General features: G+C 26.3%; 1 protein-coding gene across 7 annotated transcripts; it reads right to left on the reverse strand.

The window, feature by feature from the left end:
* Positions 1–484: 484 nt before the first annotated feature.
* Positions 485–23,877, reverse strand: LOC112599518. Of its 7 annotated transcripts, XM_025346440.1 has the most exons (10): positions 23,751–23,877; positions 23,432–23,665; positions 12,699–13,433; positions 7,986–8,352; positions 3,374–3,475; positions 3,129–3,266; positions 2,816–2,899; positions 2,567–2,723; positions 2,262–2,357; positions 485–659 (listed from the first exon to the last, which is right to left on the reverse strand). In XM_025346440.1, exons 3-10 carry the CDS (start codon positions 13,368–13,370, stop codon positions 656–658), a joined length of 1,620 nt encoding a protein of 539 aa, XP_025202225.1. In that variant the 5' UTR covers positions 13,371–13,433; positions 23,432–23,665; positions 23,751–23,877; the 3' UTR covers positions 485–655. The 7 variants fall into 7 exon arrangements, with proteins under 7 accessions (XP_025202225.1, XP_025202221.1, XP_025202218.1 ...); XM_025346436.1 differs by lacking the exon at positions 485–659 and having other exon boundaries at positions 2,009–2,357; positions 23,442–23,665; positions 23,751–23,876; XM_025346433.1 differs by lacking the exon at positions 485–659 and having other exon boundaries at positions 2,009–2,357; positions 23,751–23,876.
* Positions 23,878–24,372: the final 495 nt, after the last annotated feature.

The raw sequence follows: 24,372 nt of genomic DNA on the forward strand, positions 1-24,372 counted from the left end.
TACTAGAGATTTTAAATAAAAACTAAAATCTATTTTATATAACGCATAAATAGTACTTAATTTTAATATAATATTACTTCATAGCAATCAATTTTTATATAAGTTTGTTAGTACCTAATTATTATATTATATTCAATCAAGTAATAAAATGTACAATTACAAAATATTTAATATCTATCTTTTACCTTATAGTCTATGATATAAGTCATTGTAAGTACTGATAAAGATAAAGTTTTATACAAAATAATATATGTAATACATACTCATTACCCATTAGTATTATTATACATTAATATGGAAAAATATTAATTTATAAAAAATATTGAATTTTAATTTAAAAATTTTTTTTTTTTTTAATTTTGCTTAAAGTAAAGTACGTATAAGTACACAAAGTAGGTATACAGTATTATATATTATCAATAATACTATTGAAGTATATATTTTGTTATATAATATAGTTAGTTATAATTATAAATGAATAAAGAATAAAGTATTAAAAAAAAAAAAAAAATACACGATATATAAATTATATATATTTATTTAAGTAATACAACAACTTGTGCGAGCTCGTATTAATGACAAGCAGTACAACAAGCATCGTGGACGGAGTCAAGATGCTCCAGTTTTGCAGGTTTAGATATGTACATATTGTTTATCAACTGAAATTCAGAAAAGTAGGTGGCTTTGATTGAGGGGTGCAAACTAGTGGACGTACGTAATACATACTCATTACTCATTAGTATTATTATACAATTATATTGAAAAATATTAATTTATAAAAAATATTGAATTTGAATTAATTTTAATACTCCTTAAATGTTGAGAAAAATCTAAGTACTCTAAAATATTGTATTTATTTACATTTAAAAATTCCAAAAATCAGAATTTGAATATATGCATAAAAATGGGGTGAGCATGCTTAAAAAATCACCCTGTATAAAGGTACTGCGTTCAATGAATTAAATTATACCGACGAATATAAATATTACATGGAACAACACAACTGCCCAACAAACTAAATCTACTGTAAATTATATCAACGTGACATCGTTTTATAACTTCAATTTCAATTTCATTAATAACATAGTTATAAAAAAATTATAATCTTCACAATATTTCTATTATCTAAAATAAACAAGTTTTGTAGTTTGTTAGCTATGAGCTAAATCATCGTTTATTAATATAATAATACGAGTATAATTAATATGTTTGATAATTTATTTCATAATTTTTTTTTTTTTATAGTTATAATTAGGTTAGTATTAAAGTGTTTATAATTAATAATGACTAAATTTGGTGGGTCTCAAGTTGAATTATTGTAGGTCACTAGAATTTTTTTAACTATAAAAATTCTAGTAAATTTATATTTTAAAACTATTTAACTATAAACTTAAAAATAAAAAGTAATATAAATCTTAAGATTTATCCAGTAACCGTATTGATATTTTTGTTAATTAATTCTGTGAATTCTCTTATTGTAAAATATAAAATATTGATTAGTAATTTAATCACTTAAATTAAATTTAAATCACATAAACCAAACATCGTGTATTTTGTATAAATGTTTTATATATTTGAATATTTGAATATATAAATCATAATATATAGATATATAAATTTATATAGTTGACTTTATGCAAGATTTTTTTCAAATTTAAAATCTTAAATTTTTGGTTAAATTTAATCTTTAGTTCTAAAAAACTAAAAATTTTACGAGATCTTAAGAATTTTTCAGGCATATAAAACCATGAAACCATTATTATAGTAATATTATTATCAAGCGATAAAATTATAATATACTGAAATATAAATAAACCATTCTATATTATATTGTATTATAATCAATGACACGCGATCATTTTAACCATAGGTTACGTACCTATATTGATAAATAATATGATGTAATATGAAATGTTACAAAGGCACAACATCAATTTGACAACAAAATATTACAAAAACAATACAGTTAAAAGACACAAATTTTTATAACTAAATCTACACGATTAGTGTATATAAAAATAGGTCTTGGCACTTCTATTATTAGTATATCTATATTGTATATGATGTTATATATGTATAGTCAACAAACTGATAGGAACTTTTGATGAGTTATACGCATAGAATGAAAAAAACAATCGAGTCGCTTTAACTAATAGTTTCAGGTAAGGTAAATAACTACATATTATTACTACTAATAATTAGGAACACCCTTCATTCCAACAAATAATATTATCAATTGTTACGGTTTTATTGCACCATACTTAGAAGTAATGCCGTTTGAGTCTTTCAAAAGATCCGTATCGGGTAATTTATTGTACGATTCTTTGGTTTCCTTTCTATGCTGCATATAGAGCCATCTAAAATAAAACAACAAAATTACATGTTTTATATATTATTAGGATATTAAAATAACAAAAAACGATATTATTTTACTTTTCGTTTGTTTTAACAATGGTAAAACATCCACAACGATAATTTGTGGGTGTAGTTTTCATTTTTAATTTAACATAATAATATGATGTGTATAAATTATAAATACATCATAATTATATACCCCAGTACTTACAGATAAATAAAAATAGTTGGGACCGTTATGGCCGCAGTAACTAAAAAGTAAGCACCAGGGAAGTAGCTCAGTGTGGATTCATATACGTAACTATATAACGGGCCACACAAAATGGGTATAACGTTTTCTCCGATACTCGTCACTGCGCTGACTTGGCCTAAAAATAAATAAAAAAGACAACAATATTATTGTAAAATTTTATTACGATAGTTTAATACGTGAACTGTTTAGTTATTGGTAAGTACTCACCGAGTTCTTCGGCTGGAATGATTTTGTTTATAATCGATTTCATGGAAATGATGGCCGGTCCTTGTAAGAAGTTAACAAACGCTCCTGAAATCAAAATTTTTCGTTACATAAGCATATTGGTACACATTTACGATATTTTTAGGTATAATTGAGAAGTACTTATAGAATGCCGAAAATAGCATAAACGATATTTCATGTTAATGCAATATTGTAAATCATTACAAATCGTAATGTAATAATAATATGTATCATGTCGGTATTCGTATTTATGCCAATGACCGATACCGCTATTGATTTAGTTAATTTTACTCACCTAAATAGAATACAAATGTAGTAGTGGCGAACGCGAATACGAATTGCGCTAATAATTTTCCAGTAGTAGCAACAGTACCGATCAAGGCATCATCAATGCCGAACTTTCTGACCACTATCCCGATAGTCAAAAATGTTCCTGCAAGATACGTAAAAAATATTCCAAATTAAGCATAAGTGTTTACAACGTGCTAAAAAAAATCTGTGCAAAATTTAATATTGAAGTAAATTTCCAACGTCACTGACCCACAAGATTGATACACATCGTAGTGGTTGAGAACACGCTGAATTGCACTTCGTTCCAATTAAACTTGACTCGAGTAAACAAATACGCAACTCCTTTGTCACCTAGGATTACAACGAATGATATAAGTATTATTGGTATAGGGTGGTGTTAGATAATGTATTAGACACTAATGTGTATAATACGGAATAATGTTTTAATGCATTCTGACTGCATAGTGTTGCATAGTTACAAAAATATAAGCAATTATTTGCATTTGATTAATAATGAATTTTTAAATTTAAATAACACAGAATAACAAAATTGTACGAATAATTTGATTCGTAATAATATAAGGTAATCCAAAAAATATCCGAAAATATTTCTGTCAAAATTATTTTATCTGAAAACCAATTGATGAGAAAACATGAAAAATATTTTATTCGAAAATATTATATCCAAAAATATTTTGTTTAAATAAATGTTTTGAATGAAATATTTTCTGTTGTTTTACTTTTGGTTTATACAAAATATTTTATACTTAAACAATTATTGTTTTTATCATATTATTTGGACAAAATAAAAACAAATTTATAAATAATGTGTACAAAACCTTGCAAGTCAAAATACATCTAACTACATTATCAATAATTAAACATCATATTAAGTCCATTGTTAATATTATACTAGGAGGTATGACAAAAGTTTTATTAGTATTAATTGTTTTAAAAGTTAGAACTATGATTATATAATATTTAAACGTTTTAAATATCAACTAACAATGAAATACAAAAAACTTTTGAATGAATTCAATGATTTTGGTGAAGAATCCTATGTAACTAACATATGCCTAAACAATAATAAATAAACATACCTAGGCAGTTATAACATGGTACATAAGAATATTCCAAAAATAAAAAAGTGATATTTTTATGATATTATTTAATGATAATAAATTATCTTTCAATTATTATAAACTTTTTAATAATTTAACTAAATGATTTTTATTAAATAATACTTATTTTTATCATAAATTCTTGGCAAAAGATAATAATATTTTAAAAATGCTATCTAAGTTACTATTTTTATTTAATGATAGTTATTTCTATAAATATCATTACAAAAGTTTTTAAATAGTTTAATGAGTCTTTTATTTGTTTTTCTAATAATTTTAAGTGATTTAGTTAATATTATTAATTATTATGTAGTTAGTTATTGAAAATGTGTATGTATTATAATAAAATTATTAGTTTTAAGTTTAATTATTATAAATATTAAGAGTTTGTATAATATAACTATTTAGGTATTATATCATAAAGATATACTCCACTAAAAACTTGTAAGTCAAATTTATTAAACTCAATAACTCATAAGTCATAAGTCTTAATTAACTTACAAAAATGATCTATATGTTGACTTTTTTATCTTTTCAATAATAATTATTAAAAAATATGAAAGTAAAAAGTATTCATAATTTACAAATAAAATTACGTGCTACAGTTTTTTCGCTTTTTCTGAATAATTTGATAAGAGTGATTTACGATATTAATTTTGTTTAGTCAACAATCGTACACTAAATAATCACGTATCTTTAATATTTTATAGTAATATATTAATTCAAATTAATGTGTAAAAGTGAATAATTATAATATAAGAATGTATAAAACGATTAATATAGGTAGCTATAAATCAAAGATTTATTATTAATAGTAAAATAAATGTTGATGACATCGTATAATAATATACAAACTAATTAAAATAATAAGGAACTAAATTGTATTAATTTATTAATTTTTTATTGCTTGTATTATTAGTTCTATTCAAAACTGTACTTCTGTTTTAAATTAAAGACATTTGAAGGGCACATTTTTAAGATTTTATTGATGAAAAAATTTACAAAATAGATTTATTCCATCATCTGGTTTTCATAACAAAATTATTAGAAATGAGATTTAAAATGATGTGTCAGGATATAAGCAAAATAAGTAAATTAAATTAGAAAAAAACTAAATACGCTCAGATATAATATTATTTATTTTTAATTAATAACGTACAACTTTTAATTATTAACATAATATCCTATTTTAATTTACTTCACATAAATTGGACGATCAACGTTGTATAATACGTCATTATATTAATAATTATTAATAAATCATATTATATTAATTATAGGTTATCAGAAATAAAAAGCTAGGATCACACTATGCGTTTTGTCGGCAACCGAAAAATACTATCCCGATTAACCGCAATCGGGACGATCGATCATATTGTGCGTTTTATCGGTAACCGAATATATACAAATGAGATTAAAAAGCCCGAAAATCGTTTTTAATTTAAATTTAAATTTTAAACTGATTTTTTATTTAAATGAAATGTATCTAATATTATAAGTAAAAAATAATAAAAAGGTTGTGTGATTAGAATTATTTGTTTTTATTTAAAACGTGTAACTAATAATTATGCTAATAAATAATAATATACATCTATAATATAAATAAAATATAATATATATATATGTATATTACAAATATATTTTAAGTTTTTTAATTATTTAAATTTAAAAATGATTATTAATTATTCATAAAATTTTCAATTTCGGTTACCGATAATCCGCACAAATGTGATCGGACAAATTGCATTGCATGTGTTGTGCTTTACATCCCGAAACGTAACCGGACGGTTGGGCCGCAACACGTTGCGGTCGCTTCCCGACGGTTTTTAATCGGTTCCGTAAATCGGTCTAGTCTGGCCCTGATAACGCGTTTTATATTTAAACCTATTTTATTTTAGAGTGTTGCGGTTTGGCTCCGGTTGATCGGGAACCGACAAAACGCATAGTGTGATCCTAGCCTAAGGCTAAAGTACCCAATTATGATTAAATGCCTCTTCAGCCATTTGCTATTAACTAAATTCTGATAAAAATGAACGTATTATTATTTTATCAATAATTATTATTTATCGTTGCTTTTCCATAAATTAGAAATTGATATTATGATATTATGTAATTTTATTATTTTTATAATATGTCTTATTTTATTAGGTACAGTAAACAGTTGATTAGTGGAAATTAGGAATGGGATTGAGGGATTTAGCCTACCAAGCTTCCCTAAAAGTTATTTCAAAAGTATAAAATATTGTAGTTTTAATTTCATAAATATTAAAAAACAAAAATTAAAGATCACATAGTTAATATTTTTATATTTTTAATTTATTTATAGCAACTTTTTATATAATATATTGAAATATATGTAAACAGAGTTTGAATAATAATTTAAATACTAAAATAATATTTTTATTATTTTGTATTTTAGGATTGGATATAAACAGATTAAATATTAAATCAGAAATGACTATTGCTAAAAATTGCATGATTAAAATCAATAATAATTTAAATATTAATAATTTAAAAACATAATAAAAAAAAAAGAAAATTTTCCTAATGTATAAAAAATGTTACAAATAACACTTTTTCTATCATTTAGCTTAACAACATGTGATAAATATTTTTTAGCTATGTAAAGAATAAAAACGTGGCTAAGAATTTCTATGCACCAAGAATGTTTTACAAATAATAATGTCTATTACACACATAGAAAAATATTTAATAAAAAGTATTGACAGTGAATATATTTTATATTAATTTACAAAATCTTCAAAGATGTTAGTTTTAAAATAAAATTTAAATTATTTACGACTTATTCATAGTTTTATTTTATTTAATCTACCTTTTTATCAAGTTTTTTTTCTTTAGAAAAAATATACAATCTATATCATATCATAGAAATAATAAGTATATGTGTTAAGAAAGAAAAAAACATAGATTATGAGATAGATAATTTGAGAAGATGAACCACCCAGTTATGCAACTTTCAATTTGGTTTATTTTTCATTTATTATATATTTTATTTTATTTTATTATTATTATTATTATCAACACAATAGATCTCTGCACCATGTGGGTAAATAAAAGGATAGGGATGCCGTAAAGTATTATATTTGGACAAGGAGCATGCCTTAGTGTGAAAGTAGTGTGAACTGATTTACTTTGGTTTACTTTAAATTTCCATTTAGTGTACCAGTTTTCCATCAGCTCAAGGTGAGTTTACAAATGTTTTTATTAAGCTAAATATATTACTAAACGTCAAGTATGAAAAAAAAAATAGGTAGGGTATTTTAGTTTAAATATTAGGTGCAGTACAATTATTTGAATATTAAATAAAAAAATTTTAAGAATTTTTTATGAAGGGGTGTACTCTCCACAACTTAATTTCATATAAAGAATTATACACTTTCAACTTTTTCAATGGTTTTCCCCCTATTTTAGACACAGCAAATTTATTTAAATTTATTTTGAATAAAACTTTTTCTATTTGTTCAAGTTTTTAGTATAACAATAATCTACGCTGTGTAATGTGTTATATTTTTTCTTAAAACTATTTTATTGTTACTATTGAGATTTTATGTTTTATTTCAATGCTAATATGTTATACACATTTGAATTGGATTTTCAAAGATTTATTGGATATTTAAAAGATGTGATCTATAATGATAATCGTATCTAGTTATTGTAAAAAACACAACCTATTTTCGCAACATAATATTATTTCCATAACTAAATAAAATTAATTTTACCTTGCAATGGACCCATAATTCCGGTTATGAGAAACGTAAGAGCAATAACTTTCATTCTTCTATTGTTTTTTTCCTTTTTGAATGTCACTTTGAACGCGTCAATTAAGTGATTTAAACTAAAAAAGAACTTGATACGATTCCAGTAAGACTTTTTTTGCTTCTTACCCGAATCCAATTTTATCTGTTTTGTATCATGGACGAAAATGTAACCCATCCAAATACTGATGCAACAGAGTATCAAAGATATGATGTATACTCCGGAGAATCCGATTGCACGATATAATATACCGGACAAGCCAGTACCAATAGGAAGACTCATAGCCATTGTTAGGTTGACTAGACCAACTCTTAAGCTTTTATTTTGATCCTATATGTAAAAAAAAGGTATATAATTTTACATAAATTCTAATAATATAATTAAGTGCTTCTATAAAATAATTTTTTTTGTGTATAGATTAAGGTGTTAGTTTTTGTATTCAGTTTTAAGAACATTGTTGTTATTATACAATTTAAATGCAATTAATTTTGAAAAAAATGTATTTAAGTTTAAAAGGGTTTTTTTATTGTTTAATAATAGTTCTTATAAACAATATAAGTAGTATGATTTGGTATGTTCTGAAACCTGATCCTGATCTCCCGCACTTGCCGTCACCCCATCACCATCAATGACTGGTGTGACGTACATTTACCCCGCACTTGCCTGATCCCAATCACCCCTCACCAATTGATCGGTGTGACGTACATTTACTCCCCGCGCATGTACAATAATATGATAAGCGTAATTGATAACTCGGTGTTGGAACAGTTGGTGGGAATACGTTACACAATTAGACGGTAGGTAGTGATAGTGGTATGGGGTAGGTAGGGGTGTGGATTCAGAACTCATCTGCGTTAATATGGCACATGTACAATAACATGGCGCACGTACAATAATAAGTGTAGGGTGGGGGGGGGTAGTCAGTTGGCGGAGGGGATCAGACAAGTGCGGGGTAAATATACGTCACACCGGTCATTGTGGGTGAGGGGGTGACGGCAAGTGCGGGAGATCAGGATCAGGTTTCAGAACATACCAAATCATACTACTAATATAGACAAAAAAATTCGCTTCCCCTCAGAAACAGTCTTTAACATTTTTTTTTCTAATATAATTTCGAAACGTTAAACAATTATAAATATTGCGTTAACATAACTATTTACTAATCAATGAGAAAAAAGGTTTTTTTTTTAAATTCATCAATAGTTTTTAATTATTTCCATGGATAGATGACAGCATTTTTAACGACTGTTAATGTGACGAATATATTAAGCAATAACTTAAGTGAATACGTAAATTAATACGAAATTACAAAGAATTAGAAAGTAAAATAGTTGAATATAATATAAAGGTTAGTCCAAAACAATCAATATCAATATTATTTTGAAAAAATAAAATACGTATAATAAACATATATTGACCAATTTAAGTATAAATAAAAATCGTATTTGTATTTCTATAAATATGACCTTCGTTCAGTCAATAAAATAATTTCATAAGTGAAACTAATTATGTATTTCTTCAGGTTTATAGTTATAGGTTTTTATCATTATCATGGAAAATTGTTTGTATGTAATCGATAATTATAATGCATAAATACTAAACAGTGTATTACTAATAAATAATAATAAGTAAATATTATTATATTTACATAGTTGTAGTTACGTAAGTAGGTTCTTGATCCTGTTTGAAATAAATTAATAGCATATCTAAGAATGTTATGTTTCCTAAATACAGTTATTATTTCGTTTAACATAAAGTTATGACGTTAAATTATAATGAATAAAACAACATCTAAGTAATTTATTTTCACAAGCGAATTTCACATGGCTTATATTATATGTATTTTAACAATTTGTATTCATTTTAATTTGTATGCTTATAATCTAATTATTATATGATAATTTACTTTTCTTAAGTGATCTAGTCAAACTACGTTGTTTCATTTAACAGAGATCATACATTATTTGAAACCCAAGTGCATTTTTTAAAGACTAGAATTTAATTTTAAAATTAAGGTACATTTAATAATATGTTGAACACAATAATTTATCACTAATTACACAAGATAATTCTTGTGTATGTAATCCTTTACGACTATCCAAGAAAATAAGTAAATGGTGAGCACTATTTCTACACTACCGATAGTTGATAACATGTAGAAAATTATGCAATATGATAAATTAAAAGACATATATGAAATTTCATGAATAGCTTGTAATAAGAATGGATATTTTATTTAAAATAACCTTTGGAATTAATAAGTCGTATATGCAACCATGGTGTCCCGTCAATAGATAGCGGATAACTGATAGCGCGACAATTGATAGCGGTCAATTTATAGCGCGTAAATTGATCGCGAGTGACTTTTGATAGTATGACAATTTGTAGCGTCGTATAGAATTCAATAATCAAACAATTATTAACCGAAAAAACCAAATAAAACGAATGTTACCAGTTTTGGCGTATGTACCAACAGATAAAGTTGTTGATGCATTTGAGAAACTTTTAGACACAGATTTTTATATTCAAAATTAAGAGGTATTGATGCTACTAATAGATTATTTTGAGGGAAATTGGATTGGTCGCTTACACAGAAATAAAAAAAGAAGAGAACCTAATTTTCCAATAAATATATGGAACTGCTATTCTTTAGTGTCTGCTGATTTACCTCGAACAAATAACTCCGTAGAAGGGTGGCACAATTGTTTTTCTGCAATGTTAAACTCCTCATCGCACCCAACAATATGGAAGTTCATAAATGCGTTGCAAAAAGAGGAGCAAGTAAACAGAATGAAAATAGAGCAATGTGTTGCAGGAATAGAACTGCCATCGAAAAAAATTTATAAAGATCGGAGTGGTAAAATCAAAAAAATTTGTTTAGATTATGAAAAAAGAACAATTGAAGGCTATCTAAGAGGAATAGCACATAACTTCAAGCTACAGATATAATATTTTTAAGCTAAATTTTAATAATGACATGTAAAAAATGTATAACATATTATACTTAATAATTTTTTTTATTTTTATTTTAACATAAATATTGTATTATAATATCCATTAATATCGTCAAATTTTTATAACTATAACCTATTTTTTTTATTAATTGTTTGGTTATTTAATTTTTTAGGGCGCTACAAATTGTCATACTATCAAAAGTCGCACGCGATCAATTTACGCGCTATGTCTTAAGTAGGTTTAAAAATAAAATGTTCAATAGTATAATATATAAATATAAATAATTCAAAATGCTTAATAATTGGTATTATACAGTTATAATTTGAATAAACCCAATTAAGGACTATAGTTAATTGTTTGAATCATAAAAATTAATTAAACTTAGACATGGGTAAAAATTATGTAACATATTTTATATCAATTAATTAAATTTAATAGATTGGTAACAAATTAAAAAGTATCAAAAATATGATAAGTGTTCAATATCATTATTACATTTCGTTTGACCTCATGTTTTTATTTACTATTCTCACGTATCAACAGTCATTTTAAAGTCAGAGCGAACCTATGATTGTATTAATTTTAAAATAATGTATATTTTTTATTTATTTATTTTTATGTCTGTCATAATCTTTTGGAGAAGTTAATATAACGCTTCAATTCTCAATATTAAAAATAGTTTCTGGCAGAAAATTAAATCTAGTTGTTATTTTATAGGGAAAGGGTAAAAAGTAAAAAATTCTCATATTCCTACTAATAAAAATAACCGATAAAAACAAATTAATAAAAAACGAGAATTTTTAAGCAAAACTATTTTTTTATGAAATCGATCATTTTTGTTTCAATTCTAAAATTAATAACTGTAGCTTTTTCATTTTCACTGAATACAAAAAGATTAACATTAATTAAACACATAGAATTTTTAAAATATTTTAGCTCTTTTTGTCCTATTTATAGGTATTTTAAATATAATTTTATATAGTTTTTAGTTACAAAATTCATCAAAATTGCAAAAACTTGCAAATTATTTTGTAGTTTAAATTCATAAAATTTGATTACTCATGCATAAGGTCTGAAAATCTAATCCAAAGGTTCTTATTTAAGTTTATATTACAAGAGTAATAAGAAAAAATGAATCGTGATTTTATGAATATTTTGATGGTCGTTTTAAGTCAGGATTTTAAAATGAAGAATCACGAGTAAATGATCAATTATTCAAAAACGATTTTAATTACCTATTCTAAAAGTATTAACCATAGAAACTTTAAACATTCTAAAATTATCCACATTTTTTAAATGTTAAAAAAAAAAAAAAACATTTAGACTGATAAAAATGTTGGCGTTTGAAGTTAAAATATGGAAGTAATTAGATATTTAAATGAGAAATAATGGTTACTATTGTTTTTTGTAATTCGAAGACATTACTTGCGAGAATTTGAAACTCTTCCGTAAGTTTATTATTATATTTTTATTTTTATTTTCTTAATACTCAGACGAAATCTATTGTTAATAACAATAATATGATACAAATATTAAACAAGAATGACATAGAATAGGAATATACGTGACGAACGGGGAAAAATATGGAAATTCATGAAAAAGCATTAATTGCTGTAGACAGCTAAAGTACGAACGATAATCATTATCGTGCTTGACGCGCGCTATTCTCGCGAAAAAAAAAAAAAAACCCGTCACCGGAAAACACCCGCGTAACCGCTTACCGTGCTGTGGTCGCCCACGTACGAGAACACCGCCATGTATATGACCGTCCAGTAACCGGTAATGGCGATCGGCAGCGACTGCCAAAGGCCGGTTATGTTCATCGACAGCTCGTCGAAGAAGTGGACGCACAGCAGCAGGCCCACGTTCCGAACGATCTCGCCGTAGACGGGCAACAGCATGCACGGCCGCCGCAACCTGTTCCGGTCGCTCCACGACCCGAGGAACATGACGAACACGGCGGGCACGCTGCTCTGCAATATCGTCTGCCAGATGAGCATGTCCGCGACCAGCTTCTGCACGGTGATCTCGCTGTCCGTGAGCAGGGTGCTGTTCTGGTCCTTGTTCTCCAGGGCGTCGCACACCTCCGAGCCCAGCTTGAGTTCCACCCGGCACGCCTTCTGGATGTTCAGGTTCTGGTTGGCCAGTATGACCAGTATGGACGCGATCAGGTACGGGAACAGCATCGGTTCCACCGTGATGTTCTGCAGCAACATCCGGTACAGCGGCTCCTTCTTGTCGGGGGCGTCTTCCGGCCCGCTCCCCGCCGGCCTTTTCGTCATCGGCACGCTCTCCGGATTTTCCGGCATCAGCTGACTGTCTTCCGACGCGTCCGTATTCGCGTTTCCGTTCAACGCTGCGTGCACCTTTTGACGTCGTTGTTGTTTTTCCATGCCGTTGGACGTTATGAAATTATGTTACGCGCTGCAACAGCCGCTGCTGTAGAAGTAGTCCACCTGTAACAAACACACGGGAATATGCTGTTTAAATTTGAACCGTAGGTTTTATGCCGGACGGTTCTTTAATTGAACAACAATTTCAAAATCTATAAGCGTTTTTGAAAACACATTTTTTACCTTTTTTTTTATATTTATATATATTTTATTTAATTATAGCATAATCGATTTTATCTCGCAATAAATTATTATAAGCTGTGTACGCCACAGGTCCTGAACTTTTGATAGATTACATTACTGTTCTACTAAGATTCGAAACTTGTAAATTGTACAAGTACTCTTATTTTGTTAGATTTAATTTACAAGTATTATAATTCATTGATCAAGTTATCAACTATACTTTAATAATTATTGTCTAGATTCGTAATTAGTTTATACATTTATGTATAATTTTTTTTATTATATCAAAAATTAAATCGTTTTTTTTCTAGGACACTGTTTCATTCAAATACTTATTTTTACTGTAAATAGTATTTATATAACAAATTGTAATCATATATTTTTTATATTAATTTATAATAGTATTATAATTTGTATCCAATGTCAACCATTTGCATAAGCAAAAAGTATTCTATTTTCCTGTAACTAAATTTATGCGTGAGCCTTTTAGTCTAATCTAACTAATGAGGGATGAAAAACGAAGCTATAAACTTTATCTTAGTCTCAAAAAATTTATAAAATCTATGAAAAAACTTTTATTGAAAATGATCCAGTAATTTTTAAGTCTAAAGAAAACATAGAAACAAACATTATTTATGTATAATACACAGATCGATAATAAAACAGAAAAAACAGTAAAACTTAAGTAAAAATATATATTATTTTTTAAGTTAACGTATTAACATTCACAAGCTGTCACCACCATTGATTTGTATAGTATTTTTAAACTACGTATCGTCGTGTAATTATTGTGAGCTACTAGCAATATATATATTAATACTTGATAAGATATCACTATATAATTTAATGATTAAAGAATGGTTAACAGGCATATTTTAATTTTGTATTAGGTATTTTTTATAAAAAAATTTAATAACTGCGTTTTGCGCCATTATGCTGATTTTGATTTTGATTACGTTATGTTTAATAACAATAATTTAGCTATAATATAAAATATGATAATGATATAGTATAGTATATTATAATCAAAAAACTTATTTGATTTTAATATTTTCAATAAACATAATGATGAAAAATATTCTAACAAAAGCAGTTTATTATATACCGTGTGTTCACCAATTTAGGGAACCCTGAATCTCTCGGACGAATTTTATTGGAATAAATCGATTTTTATTTACAAGCTAGTGATATATAAATACACAGATACATTTCAAAATATTTATCGTTTTGATATATTCATAATGCATGCGCAATAAAGCATGTTTTTTTTTTAAATAACAACACCTATTTTGAATGACATACTCGGATAGGTCTAATATTTTAAGGTGATTGTCATCTATCAACTATGGTTCTAAATTAAAAATTGATTGAATAAAAGCAATTTAAATTTTAATAAATAATACATTTTTGCAATAGTCTACAAAGATCTACCAGATAATTTAGATAATTTAGCAGATTTAAAAAATAAAATCGTGGTTGATTGTAATATCCTTACTGAAAATCAATTGTCAAAAACCAATAGAGGATGTCTACAACATTTTCAATTATGCGTTGAAAATAACATAGCAAACTTTGAATAATTAATTTAATTAATTGTATAATTATAAATAAATAAATGTATATCCATATTATGTTAATCTTGTATATAACAGGTATAAAAAAAAAATAAATACGTAAAAGAATTCAATAAGTACCTAATCAATAATAAAGAACTATAAATGGTTTTATGCACTTAGATGAATTGCAAAAATCTATTGTTTATTAAAATTTAAATAGCTTTTATTCAGTCAGTTTTTAATTTAGAACTATAGTTGATACATCAAAATTACCTTAAAAAGTTAGGCCTATCCGAATATGGTATTTAAAATAGGTGGTTGATATTTAAAAAATATATTTTTATTGCGTTTTCTATTTCTAAAATGATAAAAATTTTGAAATGAATCTATAAATGTGTATTTATATACCATTATCTTATAAAAAAAAATCGATTTATTCCAATATAATTCAGCCGAGAAATTTAGTGTTTCTTAAACTGGTGAACACACAGTATATTATAGTTTATTCAATTCTTTGATAAAAATTAAACAATTGAATAATTTAAATCAAAAAATTAGTTGAAGACAATTCTAACCCAAATTACTACCGACCTATAAGTCCTTTGTTTTCAATTTTAAAAATCTTTGAAAATATTGTATACAGAAGGTTAACTAATTGTTTAAATGCATTAAAGTTTAATTCTTAATTATCAAATCTTTACTACTTCACATCTAAAAAATATTTTTGATTAACTGAACGTACTAATATTTTATAGTATCTGATTGAATATACTGTACATTATTGTAGTTATAACTTATGTTATAATTTATAACTAATATATTAACATATCTACTTATATATAATATAACTTGACATCTATTGTTTCTGGTATTAAAATCAATAAGGTTAGAATGGTTAGATGACTTATCAGAGAAACTTTAAAAATAAAAGTAAATTTAAAAAAAAATCGTCCAAAATTTGATTTTTATGTATTAGAATAATTTAAAATAAAATAATAAATTATAATTTTTTTTTTTAGAAAATTTTTATTTTTAATGGCTTCAAATTATGTAAAAAAGTATTTTCAAAATCGTTGATAACTTTTTAGTAAATGAAAACTTGGTATTTAATATAAAACTATGGTTTAATGTTTTAAATTTGACTATACAATATTTCTTGTAAACTAATAATATAGTAAAATTATTTGTAAATATAATTAATATATTGCAGTGATAATCAATCATTTTAAGTCGTCGGTTAAAAACTGGAATAAAAAGTCAATCTACATTTTTTAAATAGTTTTAACTGGTTCTTGATTTAAGTTGTAATGTAAGGTATTAATAATATTATTTCGTTGTGTAATTTTTTATAATATCTAGAAATCACGAGGTTTTAAAATATATTATTCTTTTATTCTTAGTAATTTGTTTTTAAAGACTATGTAGTTTGTCTGGGACGCTGTACCTCATATGTACGTTCAATATGAGTTAGTAATAGTTGATATTATTAAAAAGGCTGAGAAAATTTTAACAGTCACGTAGTGGTTTACTATAAAAATTTACTATATAGGGTAAAGATATTTATACGGTTTAGTTTTTTTTTTTTTTTTTATTAATGTGTATATATCTAATCGATTTACTACTTTAATATACTATAATAATATGATGTTTAATAATAGTAAAATTAAGTCTCGAGGAGTCTTAAATAAGAAAACAAAAAGAATGATTAACTCAAGAAGTTAAATAATATACATCATATATTGGAATTTAAGGATAACAGTGACAGAGGCTAAAATATATTTTTTTTCGTATTACACACTGTATATTAAACTTGGAGTTACTGTGGGGGGGCTATGCCCCCCACACCCCCCAAAAGAGTTTTTTTAATCTATACACATAAGCATAAGGTAGTAAATTTTTATTTTTATTTTTTTTTTTTACCTACAAAATACAAACTACATTACAATAAAATATTATCAAACTTGAAAACACTATCTACAATCCATTCATTATATATAAATTATGGATAATGTTCAATTTAAAAACTGTGAATAATATAGTATGTAAGTACCTAATCTAACTATTAGTCTTCTTTTTATTACTGTTTGTATATATTTAATTAAGTTATACAATATCAATAAATTATAATTAGAAATTTAAAAATGGATGAGGTTTGAGTTAATTGTTGTTTCATCTACCATTGAAAGAGTTGATTTTTCTGATGCTTCTGGGAAAACTCCCCCAAACCACTTTTGTTTGGTTGCATAAGTATGAGCCTGAACATTGTAACAAACAAATAATTATATTTTGGTTTTCAATTAGTAATGACTAATGACTTATATTTTATTTTATCAGTGGCATTATAATATACCTTATTATGTCTTTTTTTTGACTTAAGCCATTCTAGTACTGCATTATGAGGATTGAATTCACTCAATGTTGGCATGTTCAGCTTAATATAAAGACTATCTTTTATTGTTTCTGGAGATAATTGTGAACGGTCTGCAGTTTTAATAACATTGTAGTAACTGATTAAGCGCTCAACATCCGCACTGTGAGGTTTCATTGCAAGAACACGTGCCTAAAAAATTACAACTAAAATTATTAGATTAAAAATAAAAATTAAGTAGGAATATATTTAACCTAAGTCTTAGGTATATTGACTTATATTATTTTGTTATATTTAAAATAAGTACATACTATTGAAACAGTTAATGATTCCCAGCTTGCACAATTTATCAATATTTTGAGAACACTAGTTGAAATAAGCTTGTCTTTAATCTGAGAATGTCCAGACGCTTCTTTATATGAAGTCACAAAATCAACTAAACTAAAATCTGGACAAATTAATGAATGACATTCTTTTAGTTCCATATCTGATACTGACATTTTTATAATCTTCAGTGGCTTTAATTTAGACCAGTTGGTTGTATCTAATCTTTTGAGCATGTAATTATAAATATGTTCAAGAATATCGTTACGAATAGCAGCAAAAGATCTATTATCTGTTACATATTGATGGTTAATTTTTCTTCTAGAATTTGAAACATAGTCAAACAGCTGGAACCCTTTAAGCATAAATGTTGTTGTATCTTTCTCACTGTTGGAAATATATGACACATCTGTAGTGTTAATAATAGTATCTTCCCAACCTCCAACAAGTGGTGATTCTTTCATTGTACTAATAATATGTATAACACTGTCTCTTTTGTCTTCCACATCAAAAATTAAAGTCTCATCTGATTGAATTTGTTTTTGAAATCGTCCATAGACATAACCCAGATCTGTTAGAAAACATAAGAGTTTTAATTTATTAAAATCTGTCAAAAATTTTAAAAATCCAACTGCTACTGATTTTTCTTTTCTTTGACAATTCCTTCTTCTTTTTTCTTATTAAAATAACATACTAAAATGTACCAGTTTTTTATAATTCCATAAAATAATTTATAGGTAAATTCAGTCCAACGGACTTCAAAATATTTGGGTAAATGTAACAAAGACATGTTGTTCTCATCTGCAATTTTTTTTAATTCTTTAGTACGAAGACCAGACTGATGAAAGTATGTTGCTATTGATGTACATGATTCAATAATTTTTTTTACTTCCACGACATTTGCTGTAAGTTCTTCCCAAGCTAACGCACTGCGGTGTACTGCGCACCAAACTTTTATTAAAGGCATATTAATCAAAAGCCTATCATTTGTTATCAATGCCCATAAACCATTTTTTTCTCCTACATTAATTGAAGCACCATCTGTGACAAGAGAAGATATAAGTGGAAGTATTTTATCCCAAGCTAAATAATGTTCAATTGACTTTTTTATTGCATTATAGTAACCTAAAGCACCTCTGGTTTCTGGTTCTTCAAATCCCAAAAAAAGTAAACCATTGTTTCCTTCTTTAGTAATTATTTTCAACATTACATGAATATTATCTATTTGAAAGCGATCAACAGAACCATCAACTCGTAAAGAAACTGAAATACAAGACAAAAGTTTATTTTTCAGCTCAGGAATATCAGCAAGCACTATATGTTGAAGCATTTCTCTATGTCCAGGTGGATTAATATATTGAAGTTCTCCTTCCAAAGGTTTTAATGGACTAAATTTTTGCTGAATATCTAGTTTTTGTCGTTTTAAATAAGCAACTTCACAAGAAGGCCATGACCATGCACTAATAGTTCCCCGTTTAGCATCATTAAAAACAGTGCACATTAACTCACTGATTCTTTGAGATACCTTTAGGTTTTGAACAGAGATTAATTTATCTAAAGGAGCTTCTTTAGTTTTGTCTTCTTTTAATATAGTAGACAAACGATGCACTTTTAAACATTCAATATGTTCTTTTGACATTAAATGGTTAGAAAATATATTTTTTCTAGGAATAGTACCACCAGAAGAACAAATAGCTGGTACATGATTTTTTTGCTTTGTGTGTATCAATACTGTACCTGGATACTGAACACAAATAGAGCATCTCATTAATTTCCTACCTTTAGTCTGAGGAACTTTTTCAAAACAAGCATTATTTATAATATTGCTCTCAACACTAGGATCTTCAGACAAATCATCATTAGTATCATTAACAGAACTTAATTTTTTTGCCACATCAAAAGCTTCATTTCCACCACAATTGTTTTTATCATTACTAATAATTTCAAAATAAACATCATCTAAAAATATATAATGCACCTAATCAAATTAAAGTTAGAATCCTAATACTGAACTAATAATAAATTATCTTAAAAAAATATAAACTGATAAAAATATTAACAATTTAAATTAATATTATTATGATTATAATTATAATCATTGAAAACAATTTGCAATAAATGTCTTTCATAATTTATTTATTTCTTACCTTTAGTCTGAGTAACTTTTTCAAAACAAGTAGTAATATTATTTGTAGTATTACTCTCAATGTTATGCTCTACAGGCATATCATAATTAGTATGGTTGTTATGATTGGTAACAGTAGATGTAGCTGGATCAATTGTTTTTTCTTTTTTTATTAGCCACTTATGCATTATTAATACTTAATATTTTAATATTGTAAATTTACAATACTTAATTGTTCAGGACCAATAATAAATAAAGTATACCACGTAAATTGATTAATTAAAATAAAATCTTGAGATATACTAGTCAATATTCAAAAGCACTGATATAAATAGTTTGATTATGATCATATACTATTCATAATATTCATTACTATACTGTAAACTTAATCAATGTTTTTATAATATAATAATAAATCTAAAAATAGCAATATTCATGGATAATATAAGAAAATAAACAAATAATCAAAATATTGATAACATAGATATTAGATGGTATCATTGCTTGTGATATTATCATAAATAAAGATATCTATAGACAGTTTTAAATAATGAATAGTTTACAATATGTTATTGTACATTAAATTCTTATCTATCTATTTACCAACAATAATTCTTCAATTATTGAAGAATAAACTGTAAAAAAAGTTACTAATTATTACAGGTCATTGCTCATTACACACTTTTTAATTTCGTATTACACACTTAGCATTTCGTACTACACAAAGTGTGTCGTACTACACACAATTTTAGTCCCTGAACAGTGACTAAGTAAAGTAGAAAATATAATTTGCTTAGATCTTGTCTGACAAAGTAATTACATATTTTTTAAAAGACTTCTCAAATTTCTTTATGATATTAAATTGTAAGAATACCTAAATATCTCGGTTACTTGATCTGGTATTTATATAGTGATAAATTGACTCAATATATATTGAATTTATAAGTATTTATGGTACATTCTTAAAGCAGAATTTTCTAAATTCACGCGATATGATGATTTCGAATTTACAAAATAATACTTTTTTTTTATTTCAACAATATGCCCAGGGAAATATGTTGAAATTGAATTTTCTTAATAAGTAAAGATCAAGGAAGATCAAGGTCAAGAAATTATTATAGTTTTTTTTTTTAATATTAACATAAAATATTCTATTCCTTTGAATATATATTCTTTATACTTATATTTAAATTGAATAATGAATACTATTTACCAAATATTTATTACATAAATTCAAGATAAAATTTAAAATGAATGATTTCAGAAAGATTACAGCTTAACAATATGTTTAAATTTATATTTATACTTAATATGTGGCTAGATCCAAGGTACATGGTTGGTAACAAGTGAGTATTGAATAGTTTTAATATTTTTGAAGTTAGTGAATAAACACTAGTTATTACATATACTTTGTAACTTAAAACAAATTATAATTATAACTAAATATACTTAATTGTCTTTATTGCAAATATCAAAAAAACATAATAAATAAATAAAGATTCTAATATTTCATTTTAATCATGAAGTAAAGAATTTTGTTCGTGTACAAACCATGGAGATTAAAATATTCTAGTTGTTATTATATACCTAACTAGACTAATTAATTAAAAAAAAAAAGAAGAAATAAAAGTGTATATAAAAAACGCATTTTATTATTATCAACTATAAAATATACAATTCACAGTGGACCATGATCTATTTAAACTGGTTTATCATATCTAGTCACAGTTTATTTATATTAATCATTACTATTTTAAATGGAACAATTTTTAATTATTAATGAAGCAATATTAATTAAATTAATTTGAGTACACTGAAATATACTTTTGGCCTTTTTATTAACTAAATATGATGATCAAATTAATTTGTATACTTCTGTATTTTTAATGTTTAGATTATTCAAACTAAGTATTATGACTTGGTATATTAATTATTTCTACTATTGTTATTAAATTTTAAATTTCAAAAATGTAATAATTATTATCGTTCGTGCAACATAGTTATGCACATGTGCAACCAACAACACAATACTATTATTTGATAAATATATTTTGTTTATTTGTAGTGACTATTCGTTGGTTTTATTACATGCCTACTACTTCTACTACTATCTACTATTATAGCCCATTTGTTGTGACCCACGCATAAAAGATGTTTAATAAAAAGAAAAAAATTTATTATGCAATATTACGTAATAATAAGTTAAACAATTCTATATATATATATATATATATATATATATATTTAATCTTACATTTTTAACGGTTTTAACTTTATCGTGTAATTGGTTGGATGTAATTCTATAGTTCTATTATTTCTATTTAAGTTACTGGAATACCGATCTTAAGAAACGTCGTTTCTCTTGTTTCCTTCAACATAGTTGTGGGTGTGAGAGATGCCGATTCTTTTTTTATAAACAGTTTAGCTGACGTCTGTCCTGCGAGAAAAAAATACCTATGACTGAAGTTCGAACTAAGGATGTTGCACGTAGCAATTTATAAAAACTTAAATTCTGATTATAAATTGTGATAAGCATTTAAACATTGGATGTATGTATTTATTATAATTAAATTAATATTGGAGACACAGTGGTTCAAAAAGAAAACAAAATGTTTAATATTATAGATACACCAAAGTACGTGTATCTCAAATTAATTAAATAAAATATGATTCAAGTTCGTATTAGCATTATCTATCGATAGTCAATCGAATCAATCACACGTTTGCTTGTGCCAGTACCAAATTATTATAACCGAATAATACTTATACGTAGTCATGAAGAAGTACACAACTACTATTATAATATACATACGTAGGGTAGTCGCCTATTCGTCTATACTCTATTTAAACTATGATACTTATATACATTTTAGGTTTTGTAAACTGAATACAAAATGGTATCCAATTGCCGAAGGTTATGAAAAGATTATCTCCTTAGTAGAACTTAAATCACTACCTTGTCGATGATGACGGCTGGTGGGAGTGGGGAGCGTGATTTCTATTTTTGACGCTGGCTCAAGTGTTTTTAAGTATGCGTCGTGAGGAGTATGCCGTCTCAATGCCGCCCAATGAAAAAATATCGTTCTCGAGAGGTGGCATGAATGGTAATACCAAGAATGTTGTAGAATGTTGTAATTATATGTAATAAGATAATAGTAGATTAGTTTTTTCTTGCAGTTTAAACAAAACACGAAAACTTAACTGCCGTGAAAAACCATAGATTTTGTGAAAGTCCTAGATTTTCACACACATATACATACGAAGATGTCAATTTATTATATTGCAATATCAGTGTAAGTTTGTATAATATTTTGTTGCTCATACTGCTCGGTAAAATATGTAAATCGTGTATAGCCATTAGTCCTAGTGGGTGTTAGTGGATAACTTGCAAACTAGTGTTCATGTACCACAGCAGTGTAATACTGCTATTACATAACTATAAGCGCGCGGTTAGATTAGGTTAGATTAGATGCACAATATTAAATCAAAAATAAACACGACTTACTAGTACTCACCAGCCTCAGAAGTAGGACCTGGGGAGGGAGAACGACGACGCGACGAATGTTAATCGTGACCCTTGCAGACTGTTAGCGATGACAAAGTAAATTGTTAAGCACAACACTATATCATTGAATATAACACGAATCGGCCCGCCGTTGTCGGATATTGAAAACCGGCGCGTCTGGTCGTCAGGGTGATGGTGATGTGACTGCCAGACTACGTATAGTTGGCTATTCGGCTGTATAATATTACTCGTTAGTTTAGTAAAATGAACGCCATGCCGTTGTCGGTTATTGCGTGTTTACCAGTATCTATCTACCTACCTATACATAAACCAAGTCCAGTGAAGCCGACCCGTTACAAACTGGTTATGGCTTTTGATATTATGTCTCGTCTATATAATGGTAGGCGTACGTATACACGATTTTACGGCATTCACTGAATGATTATTTTATTATTATGTGGTGAACACATGCAATCGATGTCTGGTCGAAATCACATTAAAATATTGTTGAAATATCGAGAAAGATAAAAATTGACAGAAGATTAAAATTCTTATCTCGAATTTAATTGTAGGTCAATATTTCGTCAGTTATTCCATTGCACGTATTAATATTATAAACGTTGTGCTGTATTCCATTACCGCCACCGATGTCAGTGGCTCCCGAATTTCCGATCTTCTAGTTACCAGACCATCAGTTGAGTGTTAATCAATAGGCAGTAATCACTTATCAGAATAATAATCGTATTAAAGGTACGTATTAATAGGTCTTTCGGTTTATGGCACTAATGTCATCACAATAATTGTTCTCGGCGAAAAAAAAACGCACGTTTATTAAAACTTATTTAAGTATTGTAAAGTATTACAGTTTGACGTTAGCCTAATGTAGGAACCGTCGAACCGATACAGATTATTGCAAGTGATGATAATTATTTTATTTAGAT

The sequence above is a fragment of the Melanaphis sacchari genome, unplaced genomic scaffold (assembly GCF_002803265.2).
Source record: "Melanaphis sacchari strain LSU unplaced genomic scaffold, SCAv2.0 Contig527_pilon_pilon, whole genome shotgun sequence".
NCBI lineage: Eukaryota > Metazoa > Arthropoda > Insecta > Hemiptera > Aphididae > Melanaphis > Melanaphis sacchari.

Coding starts and splice junctions, on each gene's coding strand:
- LOC112599518 (XM_025346436.1), bottom strand. CDS start 13,370: ATGGAAAAACAACAACGACGTCAAAAGGTGCACGCAGCGTTGAACGGA. Junction 3,267..3,373: donor GATGTGTATCAATCTTGTGG/GTCAGTGACGTT, acceptor CGTATCTTGCAG/GAACATTTTTGACTATCGGG. Junction 2,358..2,566: donor CCAACTATTTTTATTTATCT/GTAAGTACTGGG, acceptor GTTTTATTTTAG/ATGGCTCTATATGCAGCATA.